The sequence below is a fragment of the Oncorhynchus tshawytscha genome, linkage group LG02 (assembly GCF_018296145.1).
Source record: "Oncorhynchus tshawytscha isolate Ot180627B linkage group LG02, Otsh_v2.0, whole genome shotgun sequence".
In the NCBI taxonomy this organism is placed as follows: Eukaryota; Metazoa; Chordata; class Actinopteri; order Salmoniformes; family Salmonidae; genus Oncorhynchus; species Oncorhynchus tshawytscha.
The window spans coordinates 60804322-60827526 of NC_056430.1; the positions used below are offsets into that span (position 1 = coordinate 60804322).

At 41.2% G+C, this 23205-nt stretch overlaps 2 protein-coding genes across 2 annotated transcripts; both read right to left on the reverse strand.

Annotated features, from left to right (window-relative positions):
- Nucleotides 1-3827: 3827 nt before the first annotated feature.
- Nucleotides 3828-5038, reverse strand: LOC112265585 (dispanin subfamily A member 2b). The gene is made up of 2 exons (XM_024443019.2): nt 4620-5038; nt 3828-4227 (listed from the first exon to the last, which is right to left on the reverse strand). The coding sequence occupies exons 1-2, from the start codon at nt 4845-4847 to the stop codon at nt 4069-4071; spliced, it is 387 nt and encodes a 128-aa protein (XP_024298787.1). The 5' UTR covers nt 4848-5038; the 3' UTR covers nt 3828-4068.
- Nucleotides 5039-6725: 1687 nt separating this feature from the next.
- Nucleotides 6726-16936, reverse strand: LOC112265579 (catalase). Its single transcript, XM_024443004.2, has 11 exons — nt 16687-16936; nt 15218-15389; nt 14545-14655; nt 13305-13435; nt 13001-13105; nt 12563-12688; nt 12169-12360; nt 11245-11667; nt 9929-10036; nt 8348-8425; nt 6726-7875 (listed from the first exon to the last, which is right to left on the reverse strand). Exons 1-11 carry the CDS (start codon nt 16750-16752, stop codon nt 7813-7815), a joined length of 1575 nt encoding a protein of 524 aa, XP_024298772.1. The 5' UTR covers nt 16753-16936; the 3' UTR covers nt 6726-7812.
- Nucleotides 16937-23205: the final 6269 nt, after the last annotated feature.

Below are 23205 nucleotides of genomic sequence, written 5' to 3' on the forward strand. Positions count from 1 at the left end.
ATAGAGGCTACAATGAATACAAAGTGGATGCTATGATCAGAGGTGTATTCATTCCGCCGATTCTGTTGAAAAACATTTATTCAACGGAAGCAAACAAAACGGGGATACAAATACTTGAATTTGTCCAATAGATACTATCGTTTGCAACCGTTGGACTAGTAATTACACCCTAGAAAAACTAGATGCAGGAAAGAGTGTGCAATGCAGTATTGCATGTGTCACTCTCTGTCCATGTGCCACTGTCTGTCATCTCAAATTTCTCTCTCAACCTGTGTTCACCTATATTGTAAACTTTCATTAATAGGCTAGGTTGAAGCAACCTCATGATGGGTATAGGGAAAATTTGCATATCATGTAGTAGCCTAAACCTATCGATGTTATATTGAACTGGGTGAAAGGAATATGAATGACAGTCATCCAACATGCTGTAATCGAAATAAGGCCAGGCTCATGAAAAAAAAAATGTCCTCCCTCATCATAAACGGCACTGATCGCCACTGTCCTCTTGGACAAACTACAGAATTGGGATGGCCTCTCAGGCTCAGTACTGAGCTGGTTTAAGACATATCTGACTGACAAGAGAATTTTTTATTGCCCTGGGTGACTATGCCTCAGGAAAAAGTAGAGATCTCATGTGGTGTCCCTCAACGATTTTGGGCTTTATACTCTTTAGCTTAACATGTTACCCCGTGGCAGCATTATTAGGAAGCATGGTGTTCATTTTCACAGCTATGCTGATTATACACAGCTGTACATGGAGTGTACAAACCATTAGGAACATCTTCCTAATATTGAGTTGCACCCATATAGGATAGGGCTGAGAGGATTGTCAACATTTCAGTGTCTTAGGCAGCAAAGCCAAACATAGCAACCATTTCCAACCAGGATGAATCAAACACCAAGAGTAGGGTCGTGTTCATTAGAGAAACGTTTTAAAATGTTCTGCAAAGCAAAATGAAAATGAGCTTTTCTTATTGGACAAGTCTAGGTTTGTTATCTTAGTTTTTGTGCCGAATGAACATGACTCAGGATAATGTTGTAGCCAGCTGTGGAATGACGAGAAGCTTCTGAAACAGCTTTGGGGGACCGCTGAGTGGATTTTTACCATAATTGACTAATTCTGTCATTTAAAGTATTAAATCATGTTTTGGGGTGTCCATTACGGGTTTAATAAAAAGGCACTGGAGTATTTAGGGCCTAATCCCTTTTGGTGCATAAAGGACATTGGAGTTTGGAAGTCATGTGATGTCAATACAAAAAGTACGTATGTGAATTTACACTGAGTGAACAAAACATTAGCATCACCTTCCTAATATTGAGTTGCATCCCCTTTTGCCCTCAGAACAGCCTGCATTTGTCAGGGTATGGACTCTACAAGGTGTCGAAAGCATTCAACAAGGATGCTGGCCCATGTTGATTCTAATGCTTCCCACAGTTGTGTCAAGTTAGCTGGATGTCCTTTAGGTGGTGGACTATTCTTGATACACATAGACAACTGTTGAGCGTGAAAAACCCAGCAGCGTTGCAGTTCTTGACACGCTTAAACCGGTGCGCCTGGCACCAACTACCATGCCCCATTCAAAGACACATCTTTTGTCTTGTCCATTCACCCTTAGAATGGCTCACATATACACTACCGGACAAACGTTTTAGAACACAAGGGTTTTTCTTTTCGCTATTTTCTACAATGTAGAATAATAGTGAAGATATTAAAACTATGAAATAACACATATGGAATCATGTAATAACTAAAAAAAAGTGTTAAGCAAATCAAAATATATTTCATATTTGAGATTCTTCAAATAGCCACCCTTTGCCTTGATGACAGCTTTGCACAATCTTGACATTCGCTCAACCAGCTTCATGAGGTAGTCACCTGGAATGCATTTCAATTAACAGGTGTGCCTTCTTAAAAGTTCATGTGTGGAAGTTCTTTCCTTGTTAATGCGTTTGAGCCAATCAGTTGTGTTGTGACAAGATAAGCGGGTACACAGAAGATAGCCCTATTTGGTAAAATACCTAGTCTAAATTGTGGCAAGAACTGCTCAAATAAGCAAAGAGAAACAACAGTCCATCATTACTGTAAGACATGAATTTCAGTCAATACAGAACATTTCAAGAACTTTGAAAGTTTCTTCAAGTGCAGTTGCAAAAACCATCAAGCGCTATGATGAAACTGTCTCTCATTAGGTCCGCCACAGGAATGGAAGACTCAGAGTTACTTCTGCTGCAGAGGATAAATTCATTAGAATTACCAGCCTCATAAATTGCAGCCCAAATAAATGCTTCACAGAGTTCAAGTAACAGACCCATCTCAACATCAACTGTTTAGAGGGGTGCGTGTGAATCAGGCCTTCATGGTCGAATTGCTGCAAAGAAAGCACTATTAAAGGACGCCAATAAGAAGAAGAGACTTTCTTGGGCCCAGAAACACAAGCAATGGACATTAGACTGCTGGAAATTTTTCCTTTGGTCTGGAATCCAAATTTGAGATTTTGGGTTCCAACCGCCGTGTCTTTGTGAGACACGGTGTGGGTGAATGGATGGTCTCCGCATGTGTATTTCCCACGTAAAGCATGGAGAAGGAAGTGTTATGGTGTGGGGGTGCTTTGCTGGTCACACGGTCTGTGATTTATTTAGAATTCTGGTCTAATTCTGGTAGAATTCTGGTCCATCTGGTTTGGGCTTAGTGGGACTATTACATGTTTTTCGGCAGGACAATGACCCAACACACCTCCAGGCTGTGTAAGGGCTATTTGACCAAGAAGGAGAGTGATGGAGTGCTGCATCAGATGACCTGGCCTCCACAATCACCCGACCTCAACCAAATTAAGATGGTTTGGGATGAGTCGAAAAAGCATCCAACAAATGATCAGAATATGTGGGAACTCCTTCAAGACTGTTGGAAAAGCATTCCAGGTAAAGCTGGTTGAGTGAATGACAAGGGTGTGCAAAGCTGTCATCAAGGCAAACGGTGGCTATTTGAAGAATCTCAAATATAACATATATTTTTATTTGTTCAACACTTTTTTGGTTACCACAGGATTCCATATGTGTTATTTCATTGTTTTGATGTCTTCACTATTATTTTACAATGTAGAAAGTAGTAAAATAAAGGAAAACCCTTGAATGAGTAGCTGTTCTAAAGCTTTTGACCGGTACTGTACAATCCATGTCTCAATGGTCTCTTAAAAATCCTTCTTTAACCTGTCTCCTCCCCTTCATCTACACCGATTGAAGTGGAAACAGCAGAAATACTTTGAAAAACAGCTACTGCAGTATTTTCTTCCCCTAACTCACACGTGCTCATACTTGACTTTTGAATTTATATTCACCAATGTAATGCTTGCACAGTAGAGCTTTACAAGATGACCACCCGCCAACGTGGCTGCTGAAATATACATTTTTACCCCCCCCGCCAATACCTAGATCTACTCGCAAGGTGGTGGGTGTTCATTTCATGCCCTGCTTGAGACTCAGAAGAATAATTAGCCTTTTGAGATTCATGCCTTTTAGCAAACTGCTAACGGCACATAGTTGTCTAATGTGGCGTTTTCATATAAAATTAAATACGTCAAAAATACCTAATACAGTTCATTCTTGGGGTTGATAAAGTTGTTCAACATACTCTAATTCCTACATGTTTATATCACACAAGGACAAGTAATTTTACCATCCAGAAATAGAACGGATCGTGACTTAAACATTGTTGTAGAGTGACAACAAAGTAGAAAGAGAAGCCATGTCTCATTAAGTGAGTGTATGTCTATATGGGATGAGTGAAACAGAAACGTTAACCATTATTAGCTATAAAGACTCAAATGGAATGCATTTCCAAAACGTATATTTATTGATGAAAATAACATTTGAATGTAACTTCAACAGAATCATCTTGCATCTCTAAAACACTAAACTAAAGAAGTGCAAATAACTTCTGGTACACAGTGCTGAAGGAAATTCTGTGGTGTGTGTGTGTGTGTGTAAGAGAAATGTATTAGGACACAATCCTAGAGAGGTGTGTAAACATCTGGAAAGACACTTTTGACAAAAGCAAAGACTGGAACTACACTACAAGTGTGAGATTTTGTAGATGAAGAAACCATAGATGATAAAGAGGAAGAGCAGCCCGAGGATGACCAGGGTCAGGGTCACAACATTAAAGCAGCGTGCAGTCTTCCCGTGTTTTCTTGCTCCCTCCAAGTCTCCAACCATCTTCCTATCCCTGGACTGGAAAACAAAATGTAGAATCATTTATATTATGGAATCATTCACATGTTGCTGATTGTGTTTTCGTAGCTATGCATATTAGTTAACAACATGCACAGGACATGACATGTCACACTAATGGGAGGATCTCAGTAATGTATTATCCTCTGTGGTTTAATACTCCTTAATACACTTTCAGAGGTCAGGTTTATAGAGCCTGTAGATGAGGTATAGGCTACACACACATTTTTATAACAGTGTGATAACAAAACAAAAAAAACATGAATTTAGAACATCCTCTTTCCATAGTTCAAAGTTGGTCGCCCATATAATAACATGCCCAACTTCAAAATCCAGACAATACACGCCCTACAACAGACAATTTTATATTAAGTCACTTAATTCCAACTCACCTTTATGGAGAAATACACCGCTAACATTCCGAGACATAATGGGTTGCCGTACACGAGGCTGCAAAGTGACCAGATAATGTGATCTCTGGGCTGAGGCACAACGGGCTGGGGCTGTCCCAATACGAAGGTATGTTGGAACTTGGGCGCTCCGTGAGGGTCTTCAAGACGCATGTACTTATTTCCGTTCATTGGGACAAACTCTGGCTGATACGATGGTGGTTGATCCATGGCAAGCGAATATAGATACTTATTTAGCTTAGTGTTAAAAAAAACACACAAAGCTTCTCGGGCAAACGAAAAAGAGCGAGCCGAAGAAAAGTTTCATTTGTGAGGAAAGGTGAAGGCAAAACGTAACCTATATAGCAGGTGCGGCGAAGGTTCCAGGCATAAGCACTGTTTCCAGTAAATTGGTAAATGTTGATTTCCCTAGAGACTCTCTTGCTCAATAGGGGAGGGGTTGTCTAACTTTTTGTTTTAGATTTTGGGAGTGTAAACCAGTTAAACTGTATATCCTGCTCTCTACCTACCATTCCTAGTGGCAATAGTGGTAGGTGGATCGTTTGTCCAGTTCTGCAATAGGCTAACTAGCAATCATACCACACAAAAAAATCATTCAAAGCTGCACCAATTTAATATATCAATCCGCAAGACCAGATGCATATCTGGTAGGCAGCTGAGAAGCCACGTACGTCATTGCGCAAGACATGAGACATCTAGGTCAATAAGCTCCCCTATTGAACTTGTCTAGGGACGATAACATGGTCCTACCTAGACTAGCCTACAACACCACCATGCAATGAATAGTTTTTATATATCTTTATTTTATGTTTCATTCCATTTTGATTCGTTTTTGGTACTCGACAGTTTATAAGATCTAAAAAGTCAGTGTCAGGTGAGTTTGGCTGTATTTCTTTTACTTCTGATACTGAAATGCGCTGTTGCGGATCATCATTCTCCCAAATCGTTATAATAACGTTGCAACATAGGTCTATGCTCCCAGCAGGCCCAGTCATTAAACAAAGCTTAAAGCACGCTCTGCCTGGTCTCTGATCCGAGGGGCTATTCTTTCTGCACATTCTTTGTTTCAATATAGCATACATATTTAACATGTTATGTGTCAAACACAATTAGTCACAATGTTTTCATCTGCTTAGGCTACTTCAAAACTCTCCTGTATGCTAACAGCACACACGTTAGTCCACTCCACTCGAATAAAATTCCAGCATCCAAACTGTGCACTGGCCATTTGAGGAATGGAAAGAGACATCTGTTACAAAACACCAAAATGTTGAATGACATTCCCAGATTGTCAAAACAAGCCTTTGAAACTGGATAGGGAGTGATGCATTTCCTGTTCGTCGAGATTGACATACTCTATTTGATAAAAAATATCTTTATTTAATTAACTAACTAGGCAAGTCAGTTAAGAGCAAATTCTTATTTACAATGTCAGTCTACCAAGGAATAGTGGGTTAAATGCTTTTTTCAGGGGCAGAATGACAGATGTTAATTTATTCAGTTTAGGGATTCAATCCAGCAACCTTTCGATTGCTGGCCCAACGCTACCTGCCGCCCCAGTATGTAGTAATCAGTATGTAGTTGTGCTTTGCTTATTTGTGGTGTGGTTCATTGGCACAGAAACCTGTTGGTGGTAAATTCATTGCATATATTTTATACAATTATAAATATAGCATAAAATGTTTTTAAAAATCGTATTTCCCCCTAGCTGATCATTGTCCGCAGCCAATTAATAAGAACAGCAAGGACTCACAAGTTTTGCCCGTAATGGATGGCGAACTCTCAACATCGGCCCGTAGCCCTTCGTGGCATTGACTGTGCCACAAAAGCATGCTGAAGTGGCTTGGTTGATAGTGTTTGAACACTGGATCGCTAGTTAGGAAAGCTTAAAGTACGCTCTGCCTGTTCTTCACAACTGATCCTGGAGACCAACTGGGTGACAAGGCTTTTATTCCAGCCCAGTAACACTCTATCAACTAATCAAGGACATGATTCGTAGAATCAGGCTTAGTCCTGGGCAATAACAGCCGGGATACCCTGGAGTTAAGATTGGTGTAAAGAAGACCTGACACACCAAAACCACACATATAGCATTACCTTTTGATTTATTAGCATCTCATTTTGTGGTTCAAAGCTGTTCACAATTTCTTGTTAATATAACAAATCACTTCACGGGCGATATGAGCGGGAATGCTACCTTACACAGAAACACTAACAGTGATGAGATGCAACATAGCAATCGAGTCTGGAGGCTTGTGAGAAGAGATAAGGACTGTTTCCTTTACAGGAAACAGTGGTGCTTCTTAATTCCCCAGCCCTAACTCAACCAAACCACAACTCTTCAGTGATTAATTTTGGTACAGAGTATCTACACAAATCAACACTAATATACAGAAAACATTTAGTACATGACCATTTTTATATAGTGATTAAAAGTCTAGGCAAAGCCCTGATCCTGCCATGGTGTTAGGTATTTGTGACTAACCCAAAGTAACTGCTTTGTTGTTTTGGCTGCGAGGACGAGGACTTAATTCATGACTGAATCACACCGATCGTTGGCTTGAAACAATTTCTAATATAACCAAGAAATATGGTGAAGGCCTAAGCAATTGTTTGTTTTTTTGAAGAAAACTCAGAAGTTTAAAAACGGCTAAATACTGTACAATAATTATGAACCTTATTTGAAGACATTGGTGGTTTGTTTAACTAGAATAAATGTCATATTTTGCATATAGGCTAGCTAACGCATACCTGTTTAAGCTAACTATCAGGGCATAGATGGGGCATGGATACACAAACAATAAATAATTGGGAAAGAGATTAAACAATATACTGCCAATGGAATAAAAATTATACTATAAACTGAATAAATGCACAGCTTTTCAGATAGCGTCTATGTATTTGACTGATGTGGGGACAGATCTTCTCCCATAGGGCTGCAGTCTGACTATATTCATTTCTGTGTGAACTTAGGCAAAATGGACAGAAAACTACATGTAAGAACTGACAGCAATGCTGTCTCTCTAGTCATCTGTGCAGTAGGTAGCCTGAGGAATTACAAAAACAATCATGATAGCTTGCCATTTAATTAGCTATAGCATTTACGGACGGTCGGTAGTAAGATATTCTATAGCGGATGGTAAGTGCAACTGCCCCCAAGGTGGAAGTTAAGGCATCACATCTTGGAGGAGGCAGTGATGGTAGAGGCACCTCCACGGGTGTACACTCTCACAGTGTCCTGGGAGAGAGGAGGGGGGAAGGAGACAAAGGGAGAGAAAGAGAAAAAGAGAGCTCAACACTAAACTTTTATTAATTTCAGAATAGATTTGTGGATATAAACAAGTAAAACACAATCTCGTTTACGAGGGGTCCTGAGAAAAACAAATACATACTAAATGTATAGGAATAACAAGTACAAAACCAAAAAGTTCTACAGGTAAAAAAATAAATAAAACACTTTAGTTCATGTGTGCAACTTTTGATTTTCATGAAGGATCTGCAATATACCCAAAACTGCTCATGTTAATGATTTGACTATACTTGGATCCCCCCCAAATATTTCCATCCAATTATTCCCAAGCATCTGCAACGAGCCGTCTCAGATATGCAAGTGCTTTTCCTATTTCAAACTATACTTTGAATGAAATAGGCAAATACCCTTTTAATTGACATAAGCTTTAGTGTCCGTTGACAAGAATGAATGGACTTACCTTTGTGGGCTCAGTGTTTTTGAGTAGGGTCTGAACCCTGTTCCCATAGTCTGCATGCACAGCCATCAGATTCTGAACCTGGAAAAACAGGGCGCAACAGCAGGCAGAGACAGTCAGAAGTGTTGATAGCGATGGCAGTAAAATAGATGCATTATACAACATTGCATTGCAAAGATGACCTTCATGGTAGCGAGGCAGATGATGCCTGGGAAATATACATACTTTGCCTTCAGAAAGTATTCACACCACTTGACTTTTTCCCACATCTTGTTGTGTTATACAGCCTGAATTTAAATAGAGATTTCTTCTTTTTTTCTGGCCTACACACACAATACCCCATAATGTCAACATTTAATAACGTTTTCCTAAATATTTATAAAATCAATTAAAAAGGAAAAGATAAAATGTTGAGTCAACAAAGTATTCAACCTGTTTGTTATGGCCAGCCTAAATAAGCTCAGGAGTAAAAATGTGTTTAACAAGTCACATAATAAGTTGCATGGACTCACTGTCCAATAATATTGTATAAGAGGAGTTTAATGACTACCTCATCTCTGTACAATACACAACACTATCTGAAAGACCCCTCAGTTGAGCAGTGAATTTCAAACACAGATTCAACCACAAAAACCAGGGAGGTTGTTCAATGCCTCGCAAAAATAAGTACCTATTGGGAGATAAAATCAAAAAAACTGACATTGAATATCCCTTTGAGAATGGTGAAGTCACTAATTACACTTGGCTGGTGAATACACCTAGTTATTACGAAGATACAGGCATCATTCCTAACTCTGACGGAGAGGAAGGAAACCGCTCCCGGATTTCACCATGAGGCCAATGGTGACTTTAAAACAATTACAGAGTTTAATAGCGGTGATAGAAGAACTGAGGATGGATCAACAACATTGTAGTTACTCCACAATACTGATCTTATTGACAGAGTGAAACAGAAGCCTGTAAAGAATAAAAATCCTAGAGGAAAACCTGGTTCAGTCCACTTTCCACCAGACACTGGGAGATGAATTCACCTTGCAGCAGGATAATAACCAAAAACAAGGCCAAATCAACACTGGAGTTGCTTACAGTACCAATAAGACAGTGAATGTTCTTGGGTGGCAGAGTCACAGTTTTGACTTAAATCTGCTTGAAAATCTATGGCAAGACCTGAAAATGGTTGCCTAGCCACGCCAAACAACCGATTTGACGGAGCTTGAAGAATTTGGAAAATAAAAATTGGCAAATGTTGCTGTAATCGCTGCCAAATGTGATTCTAACATGTATTGACTCGGGGTTTATTTTTCATATTATATAAACATTTACAAATATTTGAATTTTTCTTCCACAGACTATTTTGTGTAGATCGTTGCAATTAAATTCATTTTAATCCCACTTCGTACCAAAATGTGGAAAAAGTCAAGGGGTGTGAATACTTTCTGATGACAGTGTGGTAGAGAGGAGATTTTGATTTGAATAGTAATGATGATGTTGATAAAAAAAACATGAAGATAGAAACAACATGATTGCTGATCACAATGATGATGAAAAATGGTGACTTAGACAATCAAAATGAGGAGAACTCACCCAGCGTTTCTGGATGAAGACTTGGGCTCCCTTCAGGGCACCAGCCATGTTCTGACAGAGCCTCTGGCGCTCCTCCTCATTCAGCACCTCGGTGAAGAAGGTACGCACCTGCAATACACCCACACACAAAGTCAGATCACTGGTCACACACAAACATACAGATGTATTAATGTATCAATAAATAAGCATTTCATTATATGTAATCATTACAGTTCATACTGTATAAAGAAATAATTCAATTGAAATACATTCATTAGGCCATAATCTATGGATTTCACATGACTGGGAATACAGATATGCATCTGTTAGTCACAGATACCGTAATTTAATTTTTTTTTTTTAACGTGACCACCATTTGCCTCATGCTGCGAGACATATCTCCTTCGCATAGTTAAGTCGTACAGATCATTGCGACATGGAGCGATGCATTATCATGCTGAAACAGGAGGTGATGGCGGCAGATGAATGGCACGACAACGGGCCTCAGGATCTCATCACGGTATCTCTGTGCATTCAAATTGCCATTAATAAAATGCAATTGTGTTAGTTGTCCGTAGCTTATGCCTGCCCATACCATAACCCCACCATGGGGGACGCTGTTCAAAACGTTGACATCAGCAAACTACTAGCCAAAAAACACCATTCACGTGGCCTAAAGTTGTGAGGCCGGATGGACGTAATGCTAAATTTTCAAAAAACGGCATTGGAGGTGGCTTATGGTAGATAAATGAACATTAAATTCTTGGACATGAGCTCTGTTGGACAATCCTGCAGTCAGCATGCCAATTGCACACTCAAGACTTGAGACGGCTGTGGGATTGTGTTGTGTGATAAAACTGCACATTTTAGAGTGGCCTTTTATTGTCCACAGCACAAGGTGCATCTGTGTAATGATCACGCTGTTTAAAATTAGCTTCTTGATATGCCACACCTGTCAGGCGGATGGATTATCTTGGCAAAGGAGAAATGATCACTAACAGGGATGAAAGAAAAGCTTTTTGAACAAATGGAACATTTCTTGGATCTTTTATTTCAACTCATCAAACATGGGACCAACACTTTACCTGTTGCATTTGTTATTTTGTTCAGTCTATTTCCAAAACTGTGGTTTACTTTAATGTAACTAGGGCTGACCCCAATTAGTTGACTAGTCGATTGTTTGGCCGACCAAGATTTTGTTTTGTCAAGCAGTAGCAAATAAATCAAATATATACACACCCACATCTTTCAAAAAAAAAAAAAGGAACACAAGACACCTGTCTGATTCACGCCCATCTCAGTGAACTAATCCACTGCGCTCTACATAGATACATTACCTGTGTGACATTATCATCGTCAGCGCTGTTGTAGCGGCCCACATCTGGGGACACCTTAAACCTGGTTTCCACGTGCTGTCGCTGGGTCTCTGGAGCACTGAAGCTGTTGGGGAAGTAGTTGGGAGCGCCAGCCTGGTTGTCGAACATGCACATAGGCCCGTCTCGCTGGTAGTTGGACACACGGGTCCTGAAGGGGCAGTTGACGGGCAGCTGCAGGTAGTTGGTTCCCAGCCGGTGGCGGTGTGTGTCTGGGTAGGAGAACAGACGCCCCTGCAGCATCTTGTCAGGGCTGGGCTCGATGCCAGGGGGCATATTGCTGGGGTCAAAGGCCAGCTGCTCGATCTCAGCAAAGTAGTTGGCAGGGTTTCTGTTGAGCACCAACCTCCCCACGGGAATGAGGGGGTACTCCTTGTGAGACCACACCTAAGGAAAATGAGAAGTGCTGCTACTTCTCAGGCCAACCAAGGTACATGGATGTGCAAGAGATTCCTAGCCAGTCTTGGAGGACAAAGATTATTTTAATAGAAAATGTAAGTGTGCATGACCCCTATACTGTACTATTTTTACATAATAATTATCCTGACTAGACTGCAGCTATTGAGTCAGTTGACCATTATTGTACCATTGACAAATGCTACCACTCCATAGCAGATCTCGGACCACTTTCAGATCTTTCAGTGGTTATGTGGAGTATGTGCCCCCTCTGGTGGAAAAGTCAGAGTACTGCAAATTGACAATATTTTTGGGGACATCTTGTTTAAAATGGCTAACAAAGTACAATACTAAGACATTTAAGGCATTTCTGTCACATTCTTTAAAAAACTATGCAAATTACTGATAAAAAGTTATGCACCTACTATAAGGGTTAGAGTCCCCACATAATTGAAGAGAAGATTGAGTATTAAAACTGTATCTCTATGCTACCTTGGTCAGGTCAAAGGGGTTCCACTGGAACTTCTCAGCCTGGTCAAAGGTCATGACCTGGATGTAGAATGACCAGGAGGGGAATTTGCCGTTGGCGATGGAGGTGTAAAGGTCTCGGATGGCGTAGTCCGGGTCGGTGGAGGCCATGCGCTCGGCATCCTCAGGCTTCAAGTTCTTGATACCCTGGTTGGTCTGAGAGGAGAGCAGAGGAAGGATGCTATGGGTTACTATGGACCCATCCCAATTTTTCTAACTACGTTTCCTTCTTTTACCACCATTATCTTGCATCCTTCAGTTAATCAAGTATTGTCGACTCCTATATCCATTTAAGTATGGTACATTTCACTAGTCCTGTACTAGCCATTCACAACATCATTTTTAGTTGTGCTCTGACCTTGTAGTGGAACTTGCAGTAGACGGGCTGACGCTCGGCGTTGACCAGCTTGAAGGTGTGGGATCCGTAGCCATTCATGTGGCGGAAGCCGTCGGGCAGACCACGGTCACTGAAGAGGAAGGACACCTTCATAGAGATTAAGACAAAATTATTAACAAAAGGCACATATTCAGTCAATTTAGCAAATGTGATATGTAAATAAGATATATTTTTTTTAAAAACATGTAAGTAGAAGCATGATATAATAATCTGATCAGAAAACGGATTTAAAACTATTTAAACTAATGCAGCAACCGCCATTTCTAGATATAGTGGCATAGCTTTAAAGTTGTTAATGGAGTGAAATCTGAAACTACAATGTATTTTTGGATTCTAACTAACTATTGTGCGTGCACGTGTAAAGGTTTGGTGTCAGGTAGAGAGGAGCAGGTACAGTACCTGATGCATACACTCAGGCCGCAGGCTCCAGAAATCCCACACCATGTCTGGGTCCTTCAGGTGAGTCTGGGGGTTGCGCTTCTGAGAGTGGACGAAGGATGGGAACTGCACAAAACAAAGGGGAAAAATCAGAGAGATGTGGTAATGGCATTTAATATTACACGGGGAGATGAACTAATGGATTAGCCTGGTTGCCAGTCTGTTTAGCTAACGTTCCACTCCTTGTACTCCATGTCATGTGTCAAAGACTGAATCTTGGCAAGGCACACCCAGGCGCAATCTTGACTCACGTGTCTGAACTCACCAGCATGGCGTCCCTGATAAAGAAGATGGGGGTGTTGTTGCCAGTAAGGTCCCAGTTGCCCTCGTCAGTGTAGAACTTGACTGCAAAGCCACGTGGGTCTCGCACTGTGTCAGCTGAGCCTGATTCCCCAGCTACATGAGTTTGAGACAAAATAGGTTGATATGAAACTCACACATGGACAACCAGTATAAACACAAATTATTTGTAGAATAAAAAAAATATGACATTGTGTATTTTCTGGTATTTATTCAATGATGTATTGATGTACAGTGGGGTCTGAAATGATTGACACCCTTGATAAAGACAATAGAATATGACCGTATACATTAATACATTCAAATACTGAGCTATATTGTATGCTCCTAAAAATTGGGGGAAATAATTCCTTTATACTAATACAATTTGCTCAGAAAGATGACTTGATAAACAGTTTTTTCTCAAAGGAGGCAGGGGTCAGAATGATTGACTCCCGTTTTCAATACCTTATCTTGTGAGGATAACTGCACTGAAAGTTTTTCTAAATATTTGATGAGTTGGAGAACACATCTTAGACCATTCCTATAAACAGAATCTTTCCAGATCCTTGATATCCTTCGTCTGCACTTATAAACTTCCCTCTTCAATTCAAACCACAGGTTTTAAATGGGTTTCATGTCCGGAGACAGATGGAGATTGCAAAATGTGGATTTTGTGGCCAATTAAGCTTTTCTATAGCTTCCAAAACACATGTTTTTTTGTTGTTGTTTCTTTTACAATGGTGGGGAAGTACCAAGATGGAGGTGCGTTGGCTTCAGAAAGCACCCCTCTGTCAGTCATCTAGTGTATATATTGCGTTTTATACTTACAGGAGCAATTAGGGTTAAGTACCTTGCTCAAGATCATGTCAACAGCATTTTCACCTAATCGGCTCGGGATTTGAACAAGCAACCTTTTGGCTATTGGCCCAATGCTCTTATCCTCTAGGCTACCTGACTGTCCAGAATTCTTCTGATATCGGCAAACATTGCTTTTGCAGACAAGCATGCTTAGTCATTCCATATACAGTAAAAGTATTCTAATTGGTAGCTAGCAAATCTGATAGGGTTTGTCCTTAAGGAAACAAAGGGAACTCTGTAAATGTGTTTGTAGCAGTTTTATAGAAAAGCCGGAGTGAGCAGCCTCAAAATACTATTTTATCATGTAAGTTGAGTAAATACCAGGGGGGAAAAAAAGACAAAAATGTAATGTAGGTTAGTCTTACCCACGGTGGAAAAGCGAATGGCAATAGGTGTGGTCTTGCCCACATGCTCAAACACCTTGGCCTTGCAGTAGCGAGAGATGTCATGTGTCACCTCAAAGTACCCAAAAGCTCCTGTGGTGGAAGAGGCAGGACATGGACAGTTACTGTGTATAAATCTAGCTAGTTAGGTTAGTGAGTAAACACTTACTTATAAAGCCATACACATGGTGCACTTTACCCTTCTGTAGAGTGGGCCAACACAACAACAGACCGTCACATGATCAAGCATGGTCCTAATAATATTCTGCCCTGACTAAAGAGCAGTTCACAGTATTTTGGTCTAGACCGAAAAGTAGGTTAACACTTTCTAATGTTTATTTCAAATGTGATAGGCCTGTCTAGGGAAGTGTTTCCCCTATACCATTACTTTGTGAGGGTCCACTTTTAAGAACAAATCTAGTGGCATACATAGTCCCTCCATTTCAGGGGACCAAAAGTATTGGGACAAATTCACTTATATGTGTATTAAAGTAGTCAAAAGTTTAGTATTTGGTCCCATATTCCTAGCACACAATGATTACATCAAGCTTGTGACTATACAAAGTTGTTGGATGCAATACTTTTGGTGCTCACTGTATATAGCATAAATGCCAATCAGTTTCAGTTAAATGTATTGGTAGTGCTTGACACCCACCGCCTCCCTTGGCATGTACCACCCTCTCTGGGATGCGCTCGCGGTCAAAGTGGGCCATCTCGTCTATGAACGGGGTGTCCTGCACTAGGAGGGGCCCCCGGGGACCCGCTGTTATTATATTCAACTTGTCCCCTATCGGGTGACCAGCACCAGTGGTCAGGTTGTCTGGCCTCTGAAGGGGAAGAAATGACATAGCCATTATACATAAGACACTGCACGACACATGTTTTATTTACACAGTCATTAGGCCTAGTCTCTCACTTTTCCTTTGGTAACAGAGTAGGTCCTTTCCCTGACTCCACATCAGCTGCACTTACACGGTTTATTAATTTACTTGCTCTCAGGTGACGTAACTACACACACATTAAGACTAGGAATGTACAGGAATACTTTGTGCACCTGACACTTAGTAGCCTGGGCGCAAGACTCAATGGTCTCATTAGGTATGTGTGATATAGGTACAATTCTGACATTATACAGGTCTAGTGTTTTGTACTTTGAATGATCAAACATCAGCTTCATTGCGCAATTGCTCCAATTCAATGTGTGCATTACAAAATAGTCTAAAAGCCACTTAAACAGTTCTCATCTCTCATTTTGGCCTTGTTTACTTAAAATCTTGCTTAATGTTTACCCGTTACCCTTCCTGCACCAATGATTAGGTAACCATGAGTTGACATGGCTAAAGTCCAGGCTAAACTATAGCAAGACAATGACCAAGATACATTTGCTATCCCAACAAATCAAGGTCCATATCTTCCAGTTATTGCAAAGAATCACTGATTATTCTATTCTCAACTTGCAATATTTTCAAGTTAAACCAGCAAAATACACTCAAGCAATCAACTTCTTGGCATTTAAATGAGGTACTATAGCTAGTTGACGCTAAATTTAAAAAAACAATAGCTTCTCTGTAGTTGTGTTATTTCAATACATTAGATCAAATTAAAATCACATTTTATTGATCACATACACATGTTTAGCAGATGTTATTATGAGTGTAGCGAAATGCTTGTATTTGTCACAAGAGTATGGGAGTAAAACCTAGCTAAACTTGGAATTCTATTCAACAAATATCAAGAAAGCCCGAACTACACGGGTTTCCACTAGTTAAGAAGAAAAATAGTAGAAATGTGCGGGGTTATTGACTTTGTGATTGTGGGTGTAGCAGCGAATGAAGACCAGCTGCAAGTGCAAGATAGCTAGCTAATAAGCAGTAATAGGCTAACGTTAGTTGTAGGCAGCAGCCAGCTAACAATTCCTGCATGATCAAAAACGGACACAATTCAAATACAAATGTGCATTCTTTGGTCGTGGAATTGAACAGTACCATGGTTATGTAAATGTGTTGCTATCTAACGTTGGAATTATAGTTAAGTAGTCCAGGAGGAAAAATGCGACCCTGGATGATCGCTCACCATTTCTAAACAGAATTGCACAACACAAACTAAGCATAGAAATAGACAAACCTGAGCGCTTCGGCCCTCTTTCCATAGTTTCAGTTGGTCGGTTGCTTTCCCTCTATCCTCGTCCATCTTGAAGGCAGAAGTTTTAACCACAACTGCGTGGGGGGGGGAAATATTTCTGAGTGCTAACGTTATTTAGCCACTGTACTTTGTACGATTAGGGTCCTCCTGCTTGTTACCCGACTCCTATTGGATGCTGGATCACCAGCTACTTTCGGACCAAAGGGCAAAAAAATAATGTACCCCTTGCTGCCACCCATCACACCATTAAAAGGTGGTGTTGCAGAACTAGGCGTTATTAAACATGTAGCCCGACCCAAGACCCAAAGGCATATTTCTACGGGTAGTCAATTATTGGTTCACATTGTCTAGTCGAACTACAAGCTTGCGATCCAACTCAACACTCACGTGAGGAAACAGACTAAACGCATTTAAACATGTGGAATATGTACTTTGCTAGTTGGCCAGTTTGACAGGGATTCATTTCATATTTATCAGATTATGCTGACCCCATTTACTAAAGGTATCACAAGAGCAGTTACTATATATCTGCTGTGTGCACTCATGTTGTGTTGTCACGGAAACATAAGCACACAGACAGAGAGATAGCTTTATTCCCTTTTATTAATAGTCTGTAGTCAGTAAATTTATAGAAAATACAAAAATGACTGTTTTACTGCTTGTTGAGATTTGTTAAATTGAGTGGACACAAGGCTATTAAGCCATTTCAATTGGGAGCATAGGTTGTGAAAGGCAGAACGGGTTGACTGGATGGATATAGGTAGCTTATAACTTATAGCTTATAACACCTTTTTTCTAAGCATGTAGGTTGCTGAGATGTTACCTCCAACAAAGAATCCACAAAAGCCTTTTTGAAAATGAAAGAATAGATGCTAAGTGGGATCCTTGCTATGAATCAAATTTCAAATCAAATCAAATGTATTTATATAGCCCTTCGTACATCAGCTGATATCTCAAAGTGCTGTACAGAAACCCAGCCTAAAACCCCAAACAGCAAGCAATGCAGGTGTAGAAGCACGGTGGCTAGGAAAAACTCCCTAGAAAGGCCAAAACCTAGGAAGAAACCTAGAGAGGAACCAGGCTATGTGGGGTGGCCAGTCCTCTTCTGGCTGTGCCGGGTGGAGATTATAACAGAACATGGCCAAGATGTTCAAATGTTCATAAATGACCAGCATGGTCGAATAATAATAATAAGGCAGAACAGTTGAAACTGGAGCAGCAGCACGGTCAGGTGGACTGGGGACAGCAAGGAGTCATCATGTCAGGTAGTCCTGGGGCATGGTCCTAGGGCTCAGGTCAGTTGAAACTGAAGCAGCAGCAGGGCCAGGTGGACTGGGGACAGCAAGGAGTCATCATGTCAGGTAGTCCTGGGGCATGGTCCTAGGGCTCAGGTCCTCCGAGAGAGAGAAAGAAAGAGAGAAGGAGAGAATTAGAGAACGCACACTTAGATTCACACAGGACACCGAATAGGACAGGAGAAGTACTCCAGATATAACAAACTGACCCTAGTCCCCGACACAAACTACTGCAGCATAAATACTGGAGGCTGAGACAGGAGGGGTCAGGAGACACTGTGGCCCCATCCGAGGACACCCCCGGACAGGGCCAAACAGGAAGGATATAACCCCACCCACTTTGCCAAAGCACAGCTCCCACACCACTAGAGGGATATCTTCAACCACCAACTTACCATCCTGAGACAAGGCTGAGTATAGCCCACAAAGATCTCTGCCATGGCACAACCCAAGGGGGGGCGCCAACCCAGACAGGATGACCACATCAGTGAATCAACCCACTCAGGTGATGCACCCCCTCCAGGGACGGCATGAGAGAGCCCCAGTAAGCCAGTGACTCAGCCCCCGTAATAGGGTTAGAGGCAGAGAATCCCAGTGGAAAGAGGGGAACCGGCCAGGCAGAGACAGCAAGGGCGGTTCGTTGCTCCAGAGCCTTTCCGTTCACCTTCCCACTCCTGGGCCAGACTACACTCAATCATATGACCCACTGAAGAGATGAGTCTTCAGTAAAGACTTAAAGGTTGAGACCGAGTTTGCGTCTCTGACATGGGTAGGCAGACCGTTCCATAAAAATGGAGCTCTATAGGAGAAAGCCCTGCCTCCAGCTGTTTGCTTAGAAATTCTAGGGACAATTAGGAGGCCTGCGTCTTGTGACCGTAGCGTACGTGTAGGTATGTACGGCAGGACCAAATCAGAGAGATAGGTAGGAGCAAGCCCATGTAATGCTTTGTAGGTTAGCAGTAAAACCTTGAAATCAGCCCTTGCTTTGACAGGAAGCCAGTGTAGAGAGGCTAGCACTGGAGTAATATGATAAAATTTTGGGGTTCTAGTCAGGATTCTAGCAGCCGTATTTAGCACTAACTGAAGTTTATTTAGTGCTTTATCCGGGTAGCCGGAAAGTAGAGCATTGCAGTAGTCTAACCTAGAAGTGACAAAAGCATGGATTAATTTTTCTGCATCATTTTTGGACAGAAAGTTTCTGATTTTTGCAATGTTACGTAGATGGAAAAAAGCTGTCCTTGAAATGGTCTTGATATGTTCTTCAAAAGAGAGATCAGGGTCCAGAGTAACGCCGAGGTCCTTCACAGTTTTATTTGAGACGACTGTACAACCATTAAGATTAATTGTCAGATTCAACAGAAGATCTCTTTGTTTCTTGGGACCTAGAACAAGCATCTCTGTTTTGTCCGAGTTTAAAAGTAGAACGTTTGTAGCCATCCACTTCCTTATGTCTGAAACACATGCTTCTAGCAAGGGCAATTTTGGGGCTTCACCATGTTTCATTGAAATGTACAGCTGTGTGTCATCCGCATAGCAGTGAAAGTTAACATTATGTTTTCGAATAACATCCCCAAGAGGTAAAATATATAGTGAAAACAATAGTGGTCCTAAAACGGAACCTTGAGGGACACCGAAATTTACAGTTGATTTGTCAGAGGACAAACCATTCACAGAGACAAACTGATATCTTTCCGACAGATAAGATCTAAACTAGGCCAGAAATTGTCCGTGTAGACCAATTTGGGTTTCCAATCTCTCCAAAAGAATGTGGTGATCGATGGTATCAAAAGCAGCACTAAGGTCTAGGAGCACGAGGACAGATGCAGAGCCTCGGCCCGATGCCATTAAAATGTAATTTACCACCTTCATAAGTGCCGTCTCAGTGCTATGATGGGGTCTAAAACCAGACTGAAGCATTTCGTATACATTGTTTGTCTTCAGGAAGGCAGTGAGTTGCTGCGCAACAGCCTTTTCTAACATTTTTGAGAGGAATGGAAGATTCGATATAGGCCGATAGTTTTTTATATTTTCTGGGTCAAGGTTTGGCTTTTTCAAGAGAGGCTTTATTACTGCCACTTTTAGTGAGTTTGGTACACATCCGGTGGATGAAGAGCCGTTGATTATGTTCAACATAGGAGGGCCAAGCACAGGAAGCAGCTCTTTCAGTAGTTTAGTTGAGCATAACTCTGACCCTAAACTTAACCCCAACCTAACACTTACCTTAACTCTTTTAAATCTGAACTTCAATAGAGTGACGTCATAGATTGGGTATTACAAGCATCCCACTGATAAGGAAATGTATTTTAGTAAATGATTAGTATGTTACAGTCCTGAAACCATGTCTGAAACCATGTGATTGTATGAAATTAATTTGAATCATTAGATTATTATAATACATGTGTGTAAGTGTTAGACTCATTCGATGATTATATTTTAATACTGTGTGTGGTTTTAGTCGGAATAAACGTTTAGGGAACAATGTGTCTAGTGTTTTGAGAAGAGACTATCTGTCTGAGCCAGAACCTGGGCGACCTTGGCTGGGACACTGAGTGCTCCCCAGTCCCAGGTCTCTCCCTATCTTAGGGGATGGTAGGAAGACACTATTCTCACGTACTTCCCTAGGTTCTATTGGCGGGCGGATTTGATGGTTGGTGTGGAAGTATGTGTGTCGCTATAAATTGAAGGTCCTGTACTGTACACGTCAGAACGTTCCCGTGAATAAACATTTAACTTTGGTAGACTGGGCCTCTGTCTGTTTTCGTTTCTATCAGTATCTTACAAATCCTGATATAACAGACTGAGGGTAACATAATTTAATTGGTAAATGAACAGGAGTATAGAATTCTCCTGACACCCACTTAACATATTTCCTGCCCCCTCTGGGTGTGTTTGAGGTGAGGTTGAGGGCAGGGCTCCGGCCCCTCCCCCCACCCCACCCCTTCCTTCCCCAAACCTTCCTCCCACCTTGAATTGACACTCCTTCCTGATCGGTAGCCAACCCAAATCTTTGAATAACCTGTTGCACATGCAACGACGATGAAGAGGAACCTATACTCCCTTACACCTTGCCTCCGAGATGAGCTTCCTGTTAACAACACCTATTACACAAATGGACAGAAGTGCAAAATCATAATTTTTATTTTTTTCCATTATTTATAGATTTTCAGATATTAAAAACAAAAACAGTACAACCCCAATCCCTCATTCTCCCATCCATCCACCCCCTCCCTCCAAGGTATCTATAAAAGTTAAATAGGAAATAAAAACTGAAACAAACAATAATAGAAACACAACCAATGGGGGGAAAAAGTTATACAAAAATTATTATCAGCACAAATGGCCACTAGAACAGACATGACTGCTTACCAAACTATGCAAGTTACACTAAGTAATAGACAGACTCTCCACATATTGTATTAATGGGGACCAGTTTAAGTCAAACTTTTGTTGGGACCCATGACATGATGACATCACCTCCAAATGACATCACCTCCTTAACCCACTGCATAAAGGAGGGCAGCTTTGCAGACTTCCAGTGAAAGAGGACAAGGTGGTGACCTGGCAGTGAGCTAGCAGCGAGGTAGCATTCTGGTCTAGGAGAAGTACCCCAAAAATGGCAGTGACCGGGTTGGGGCTAACAGTTGTATTACACATATGTGAGAATGTCTAAAAAATGTGGTCCCAGAGACCACAAAGATTGGCATGACCAAAACATGTGCCCCACAGTCGCTGTACTCTGGTGGCATCTCAAACACTTGGAGTCAATATTTGGGTATATTTTTGCCAATCTGTCATTTGAGTAATGGAGATGGTGCAAAACCTTAAACTGAATAAGCCCATGCCTTATGCAAAATGTTGTGTGGATACGCTCAACACTTTGTTGCCATATCATTTTATAAAATCGCAGCACAAAGGCTTATAGTGTGGTATGAGCCACAGTCTAGGGGATTCTTGTCTTTTTTAAGCAAAACCAAAATAGTCGCCTGGGTAAGTGTCTGTGGCAGTTTCTGACTATAAAGGATTTCATTGTACATTGAGCTGAGGATAGGGGATAATTTAGAGGGAAATTCTTTATAAAATTCAATATGGAAGCCATCAGGCCCAGGGGCTTTTACCACTCTGCATGGACTGGATTACCAGAGTAGTTTCATCATCACCTATTGAGGCATCCATGTTGGTTTGTTCATCTGAATTGAGTCAGGGTATGTCCAGATGGTCTAGAAATGCATGCATACGAGATGTGTCATGGAAGAGCCTCTGACGAGTAAAGAGCAGAATCGAATTGCTTAAATTGATGGTTGATTTCTTTGGGATTGGTAGAAGTTACATCAGCTGCAACACAGATTTCAGGTATGGTGCTGCTTGCAGCGGATTGTCGAAGCTGATGAGATAACAACTTGCCAGCTTTCTCGCAGTGTTCATAGAATTTTTGCCTCAACTTAAACAGAAGCTGCGTCGTTTGTTTGGTGGAAATATTGTCAAATTCCAATTGGTGTAGCAGTCTCTCTTTGTAGAGTTCAGGAGTCAGAAGAGATGCATATCTGTTGTCCACATCTAGAATGAGTTCAGATAGCTCCAATAAGCATTTTGGTGCTCTGTTTGTTGTCACACACTATATATGAAATAATTTGGCCCCTTAGTTATACTTTTAACAACTCTCACACAGTAGAGACACGTCATGGGTGCAGTTTATCTGTAAAAAGACAGCTAGGCGTCTTTATTTTGTGCATGGCTTTCGGATGATCAAACAACGAATGTAACAGAGTTTCACGTTTTTGAATAGCCTAAAAACGTAGCCAGAGGACTAATAATGAGGGAGAACAAACAATATCAATAGCCTTTAAAGAAATCGAATGACAAGTTTAAGCTTATTAAATGCGAGGTTGAAAATCAAATGGCCAATAACCTCTGTCATGCCTGCTCTTCCCCGGGTGCCAGGCTGCCCTGCATTACGCACACCTGCCTTCCCTCGTCACGCGCATCAGCGAAATTGGACTCACTCAATCTCCTGTTTATTACCTCAACTACATTTGTCAGTTCCCCAGCTCTGTTCCCCGCTGCTGTCTTTGTGTTTCCCAGTTCTGACGCTGTTCCTGTCCTGTTGCACGTCCTTTCCTAATTAAATGTCAACTCCCCGTACCTGCTTCTATTCTCCAGTGTCATTCCTTACAGAATGCAGCAGCCAACACACGAAGCATCGGGGAGT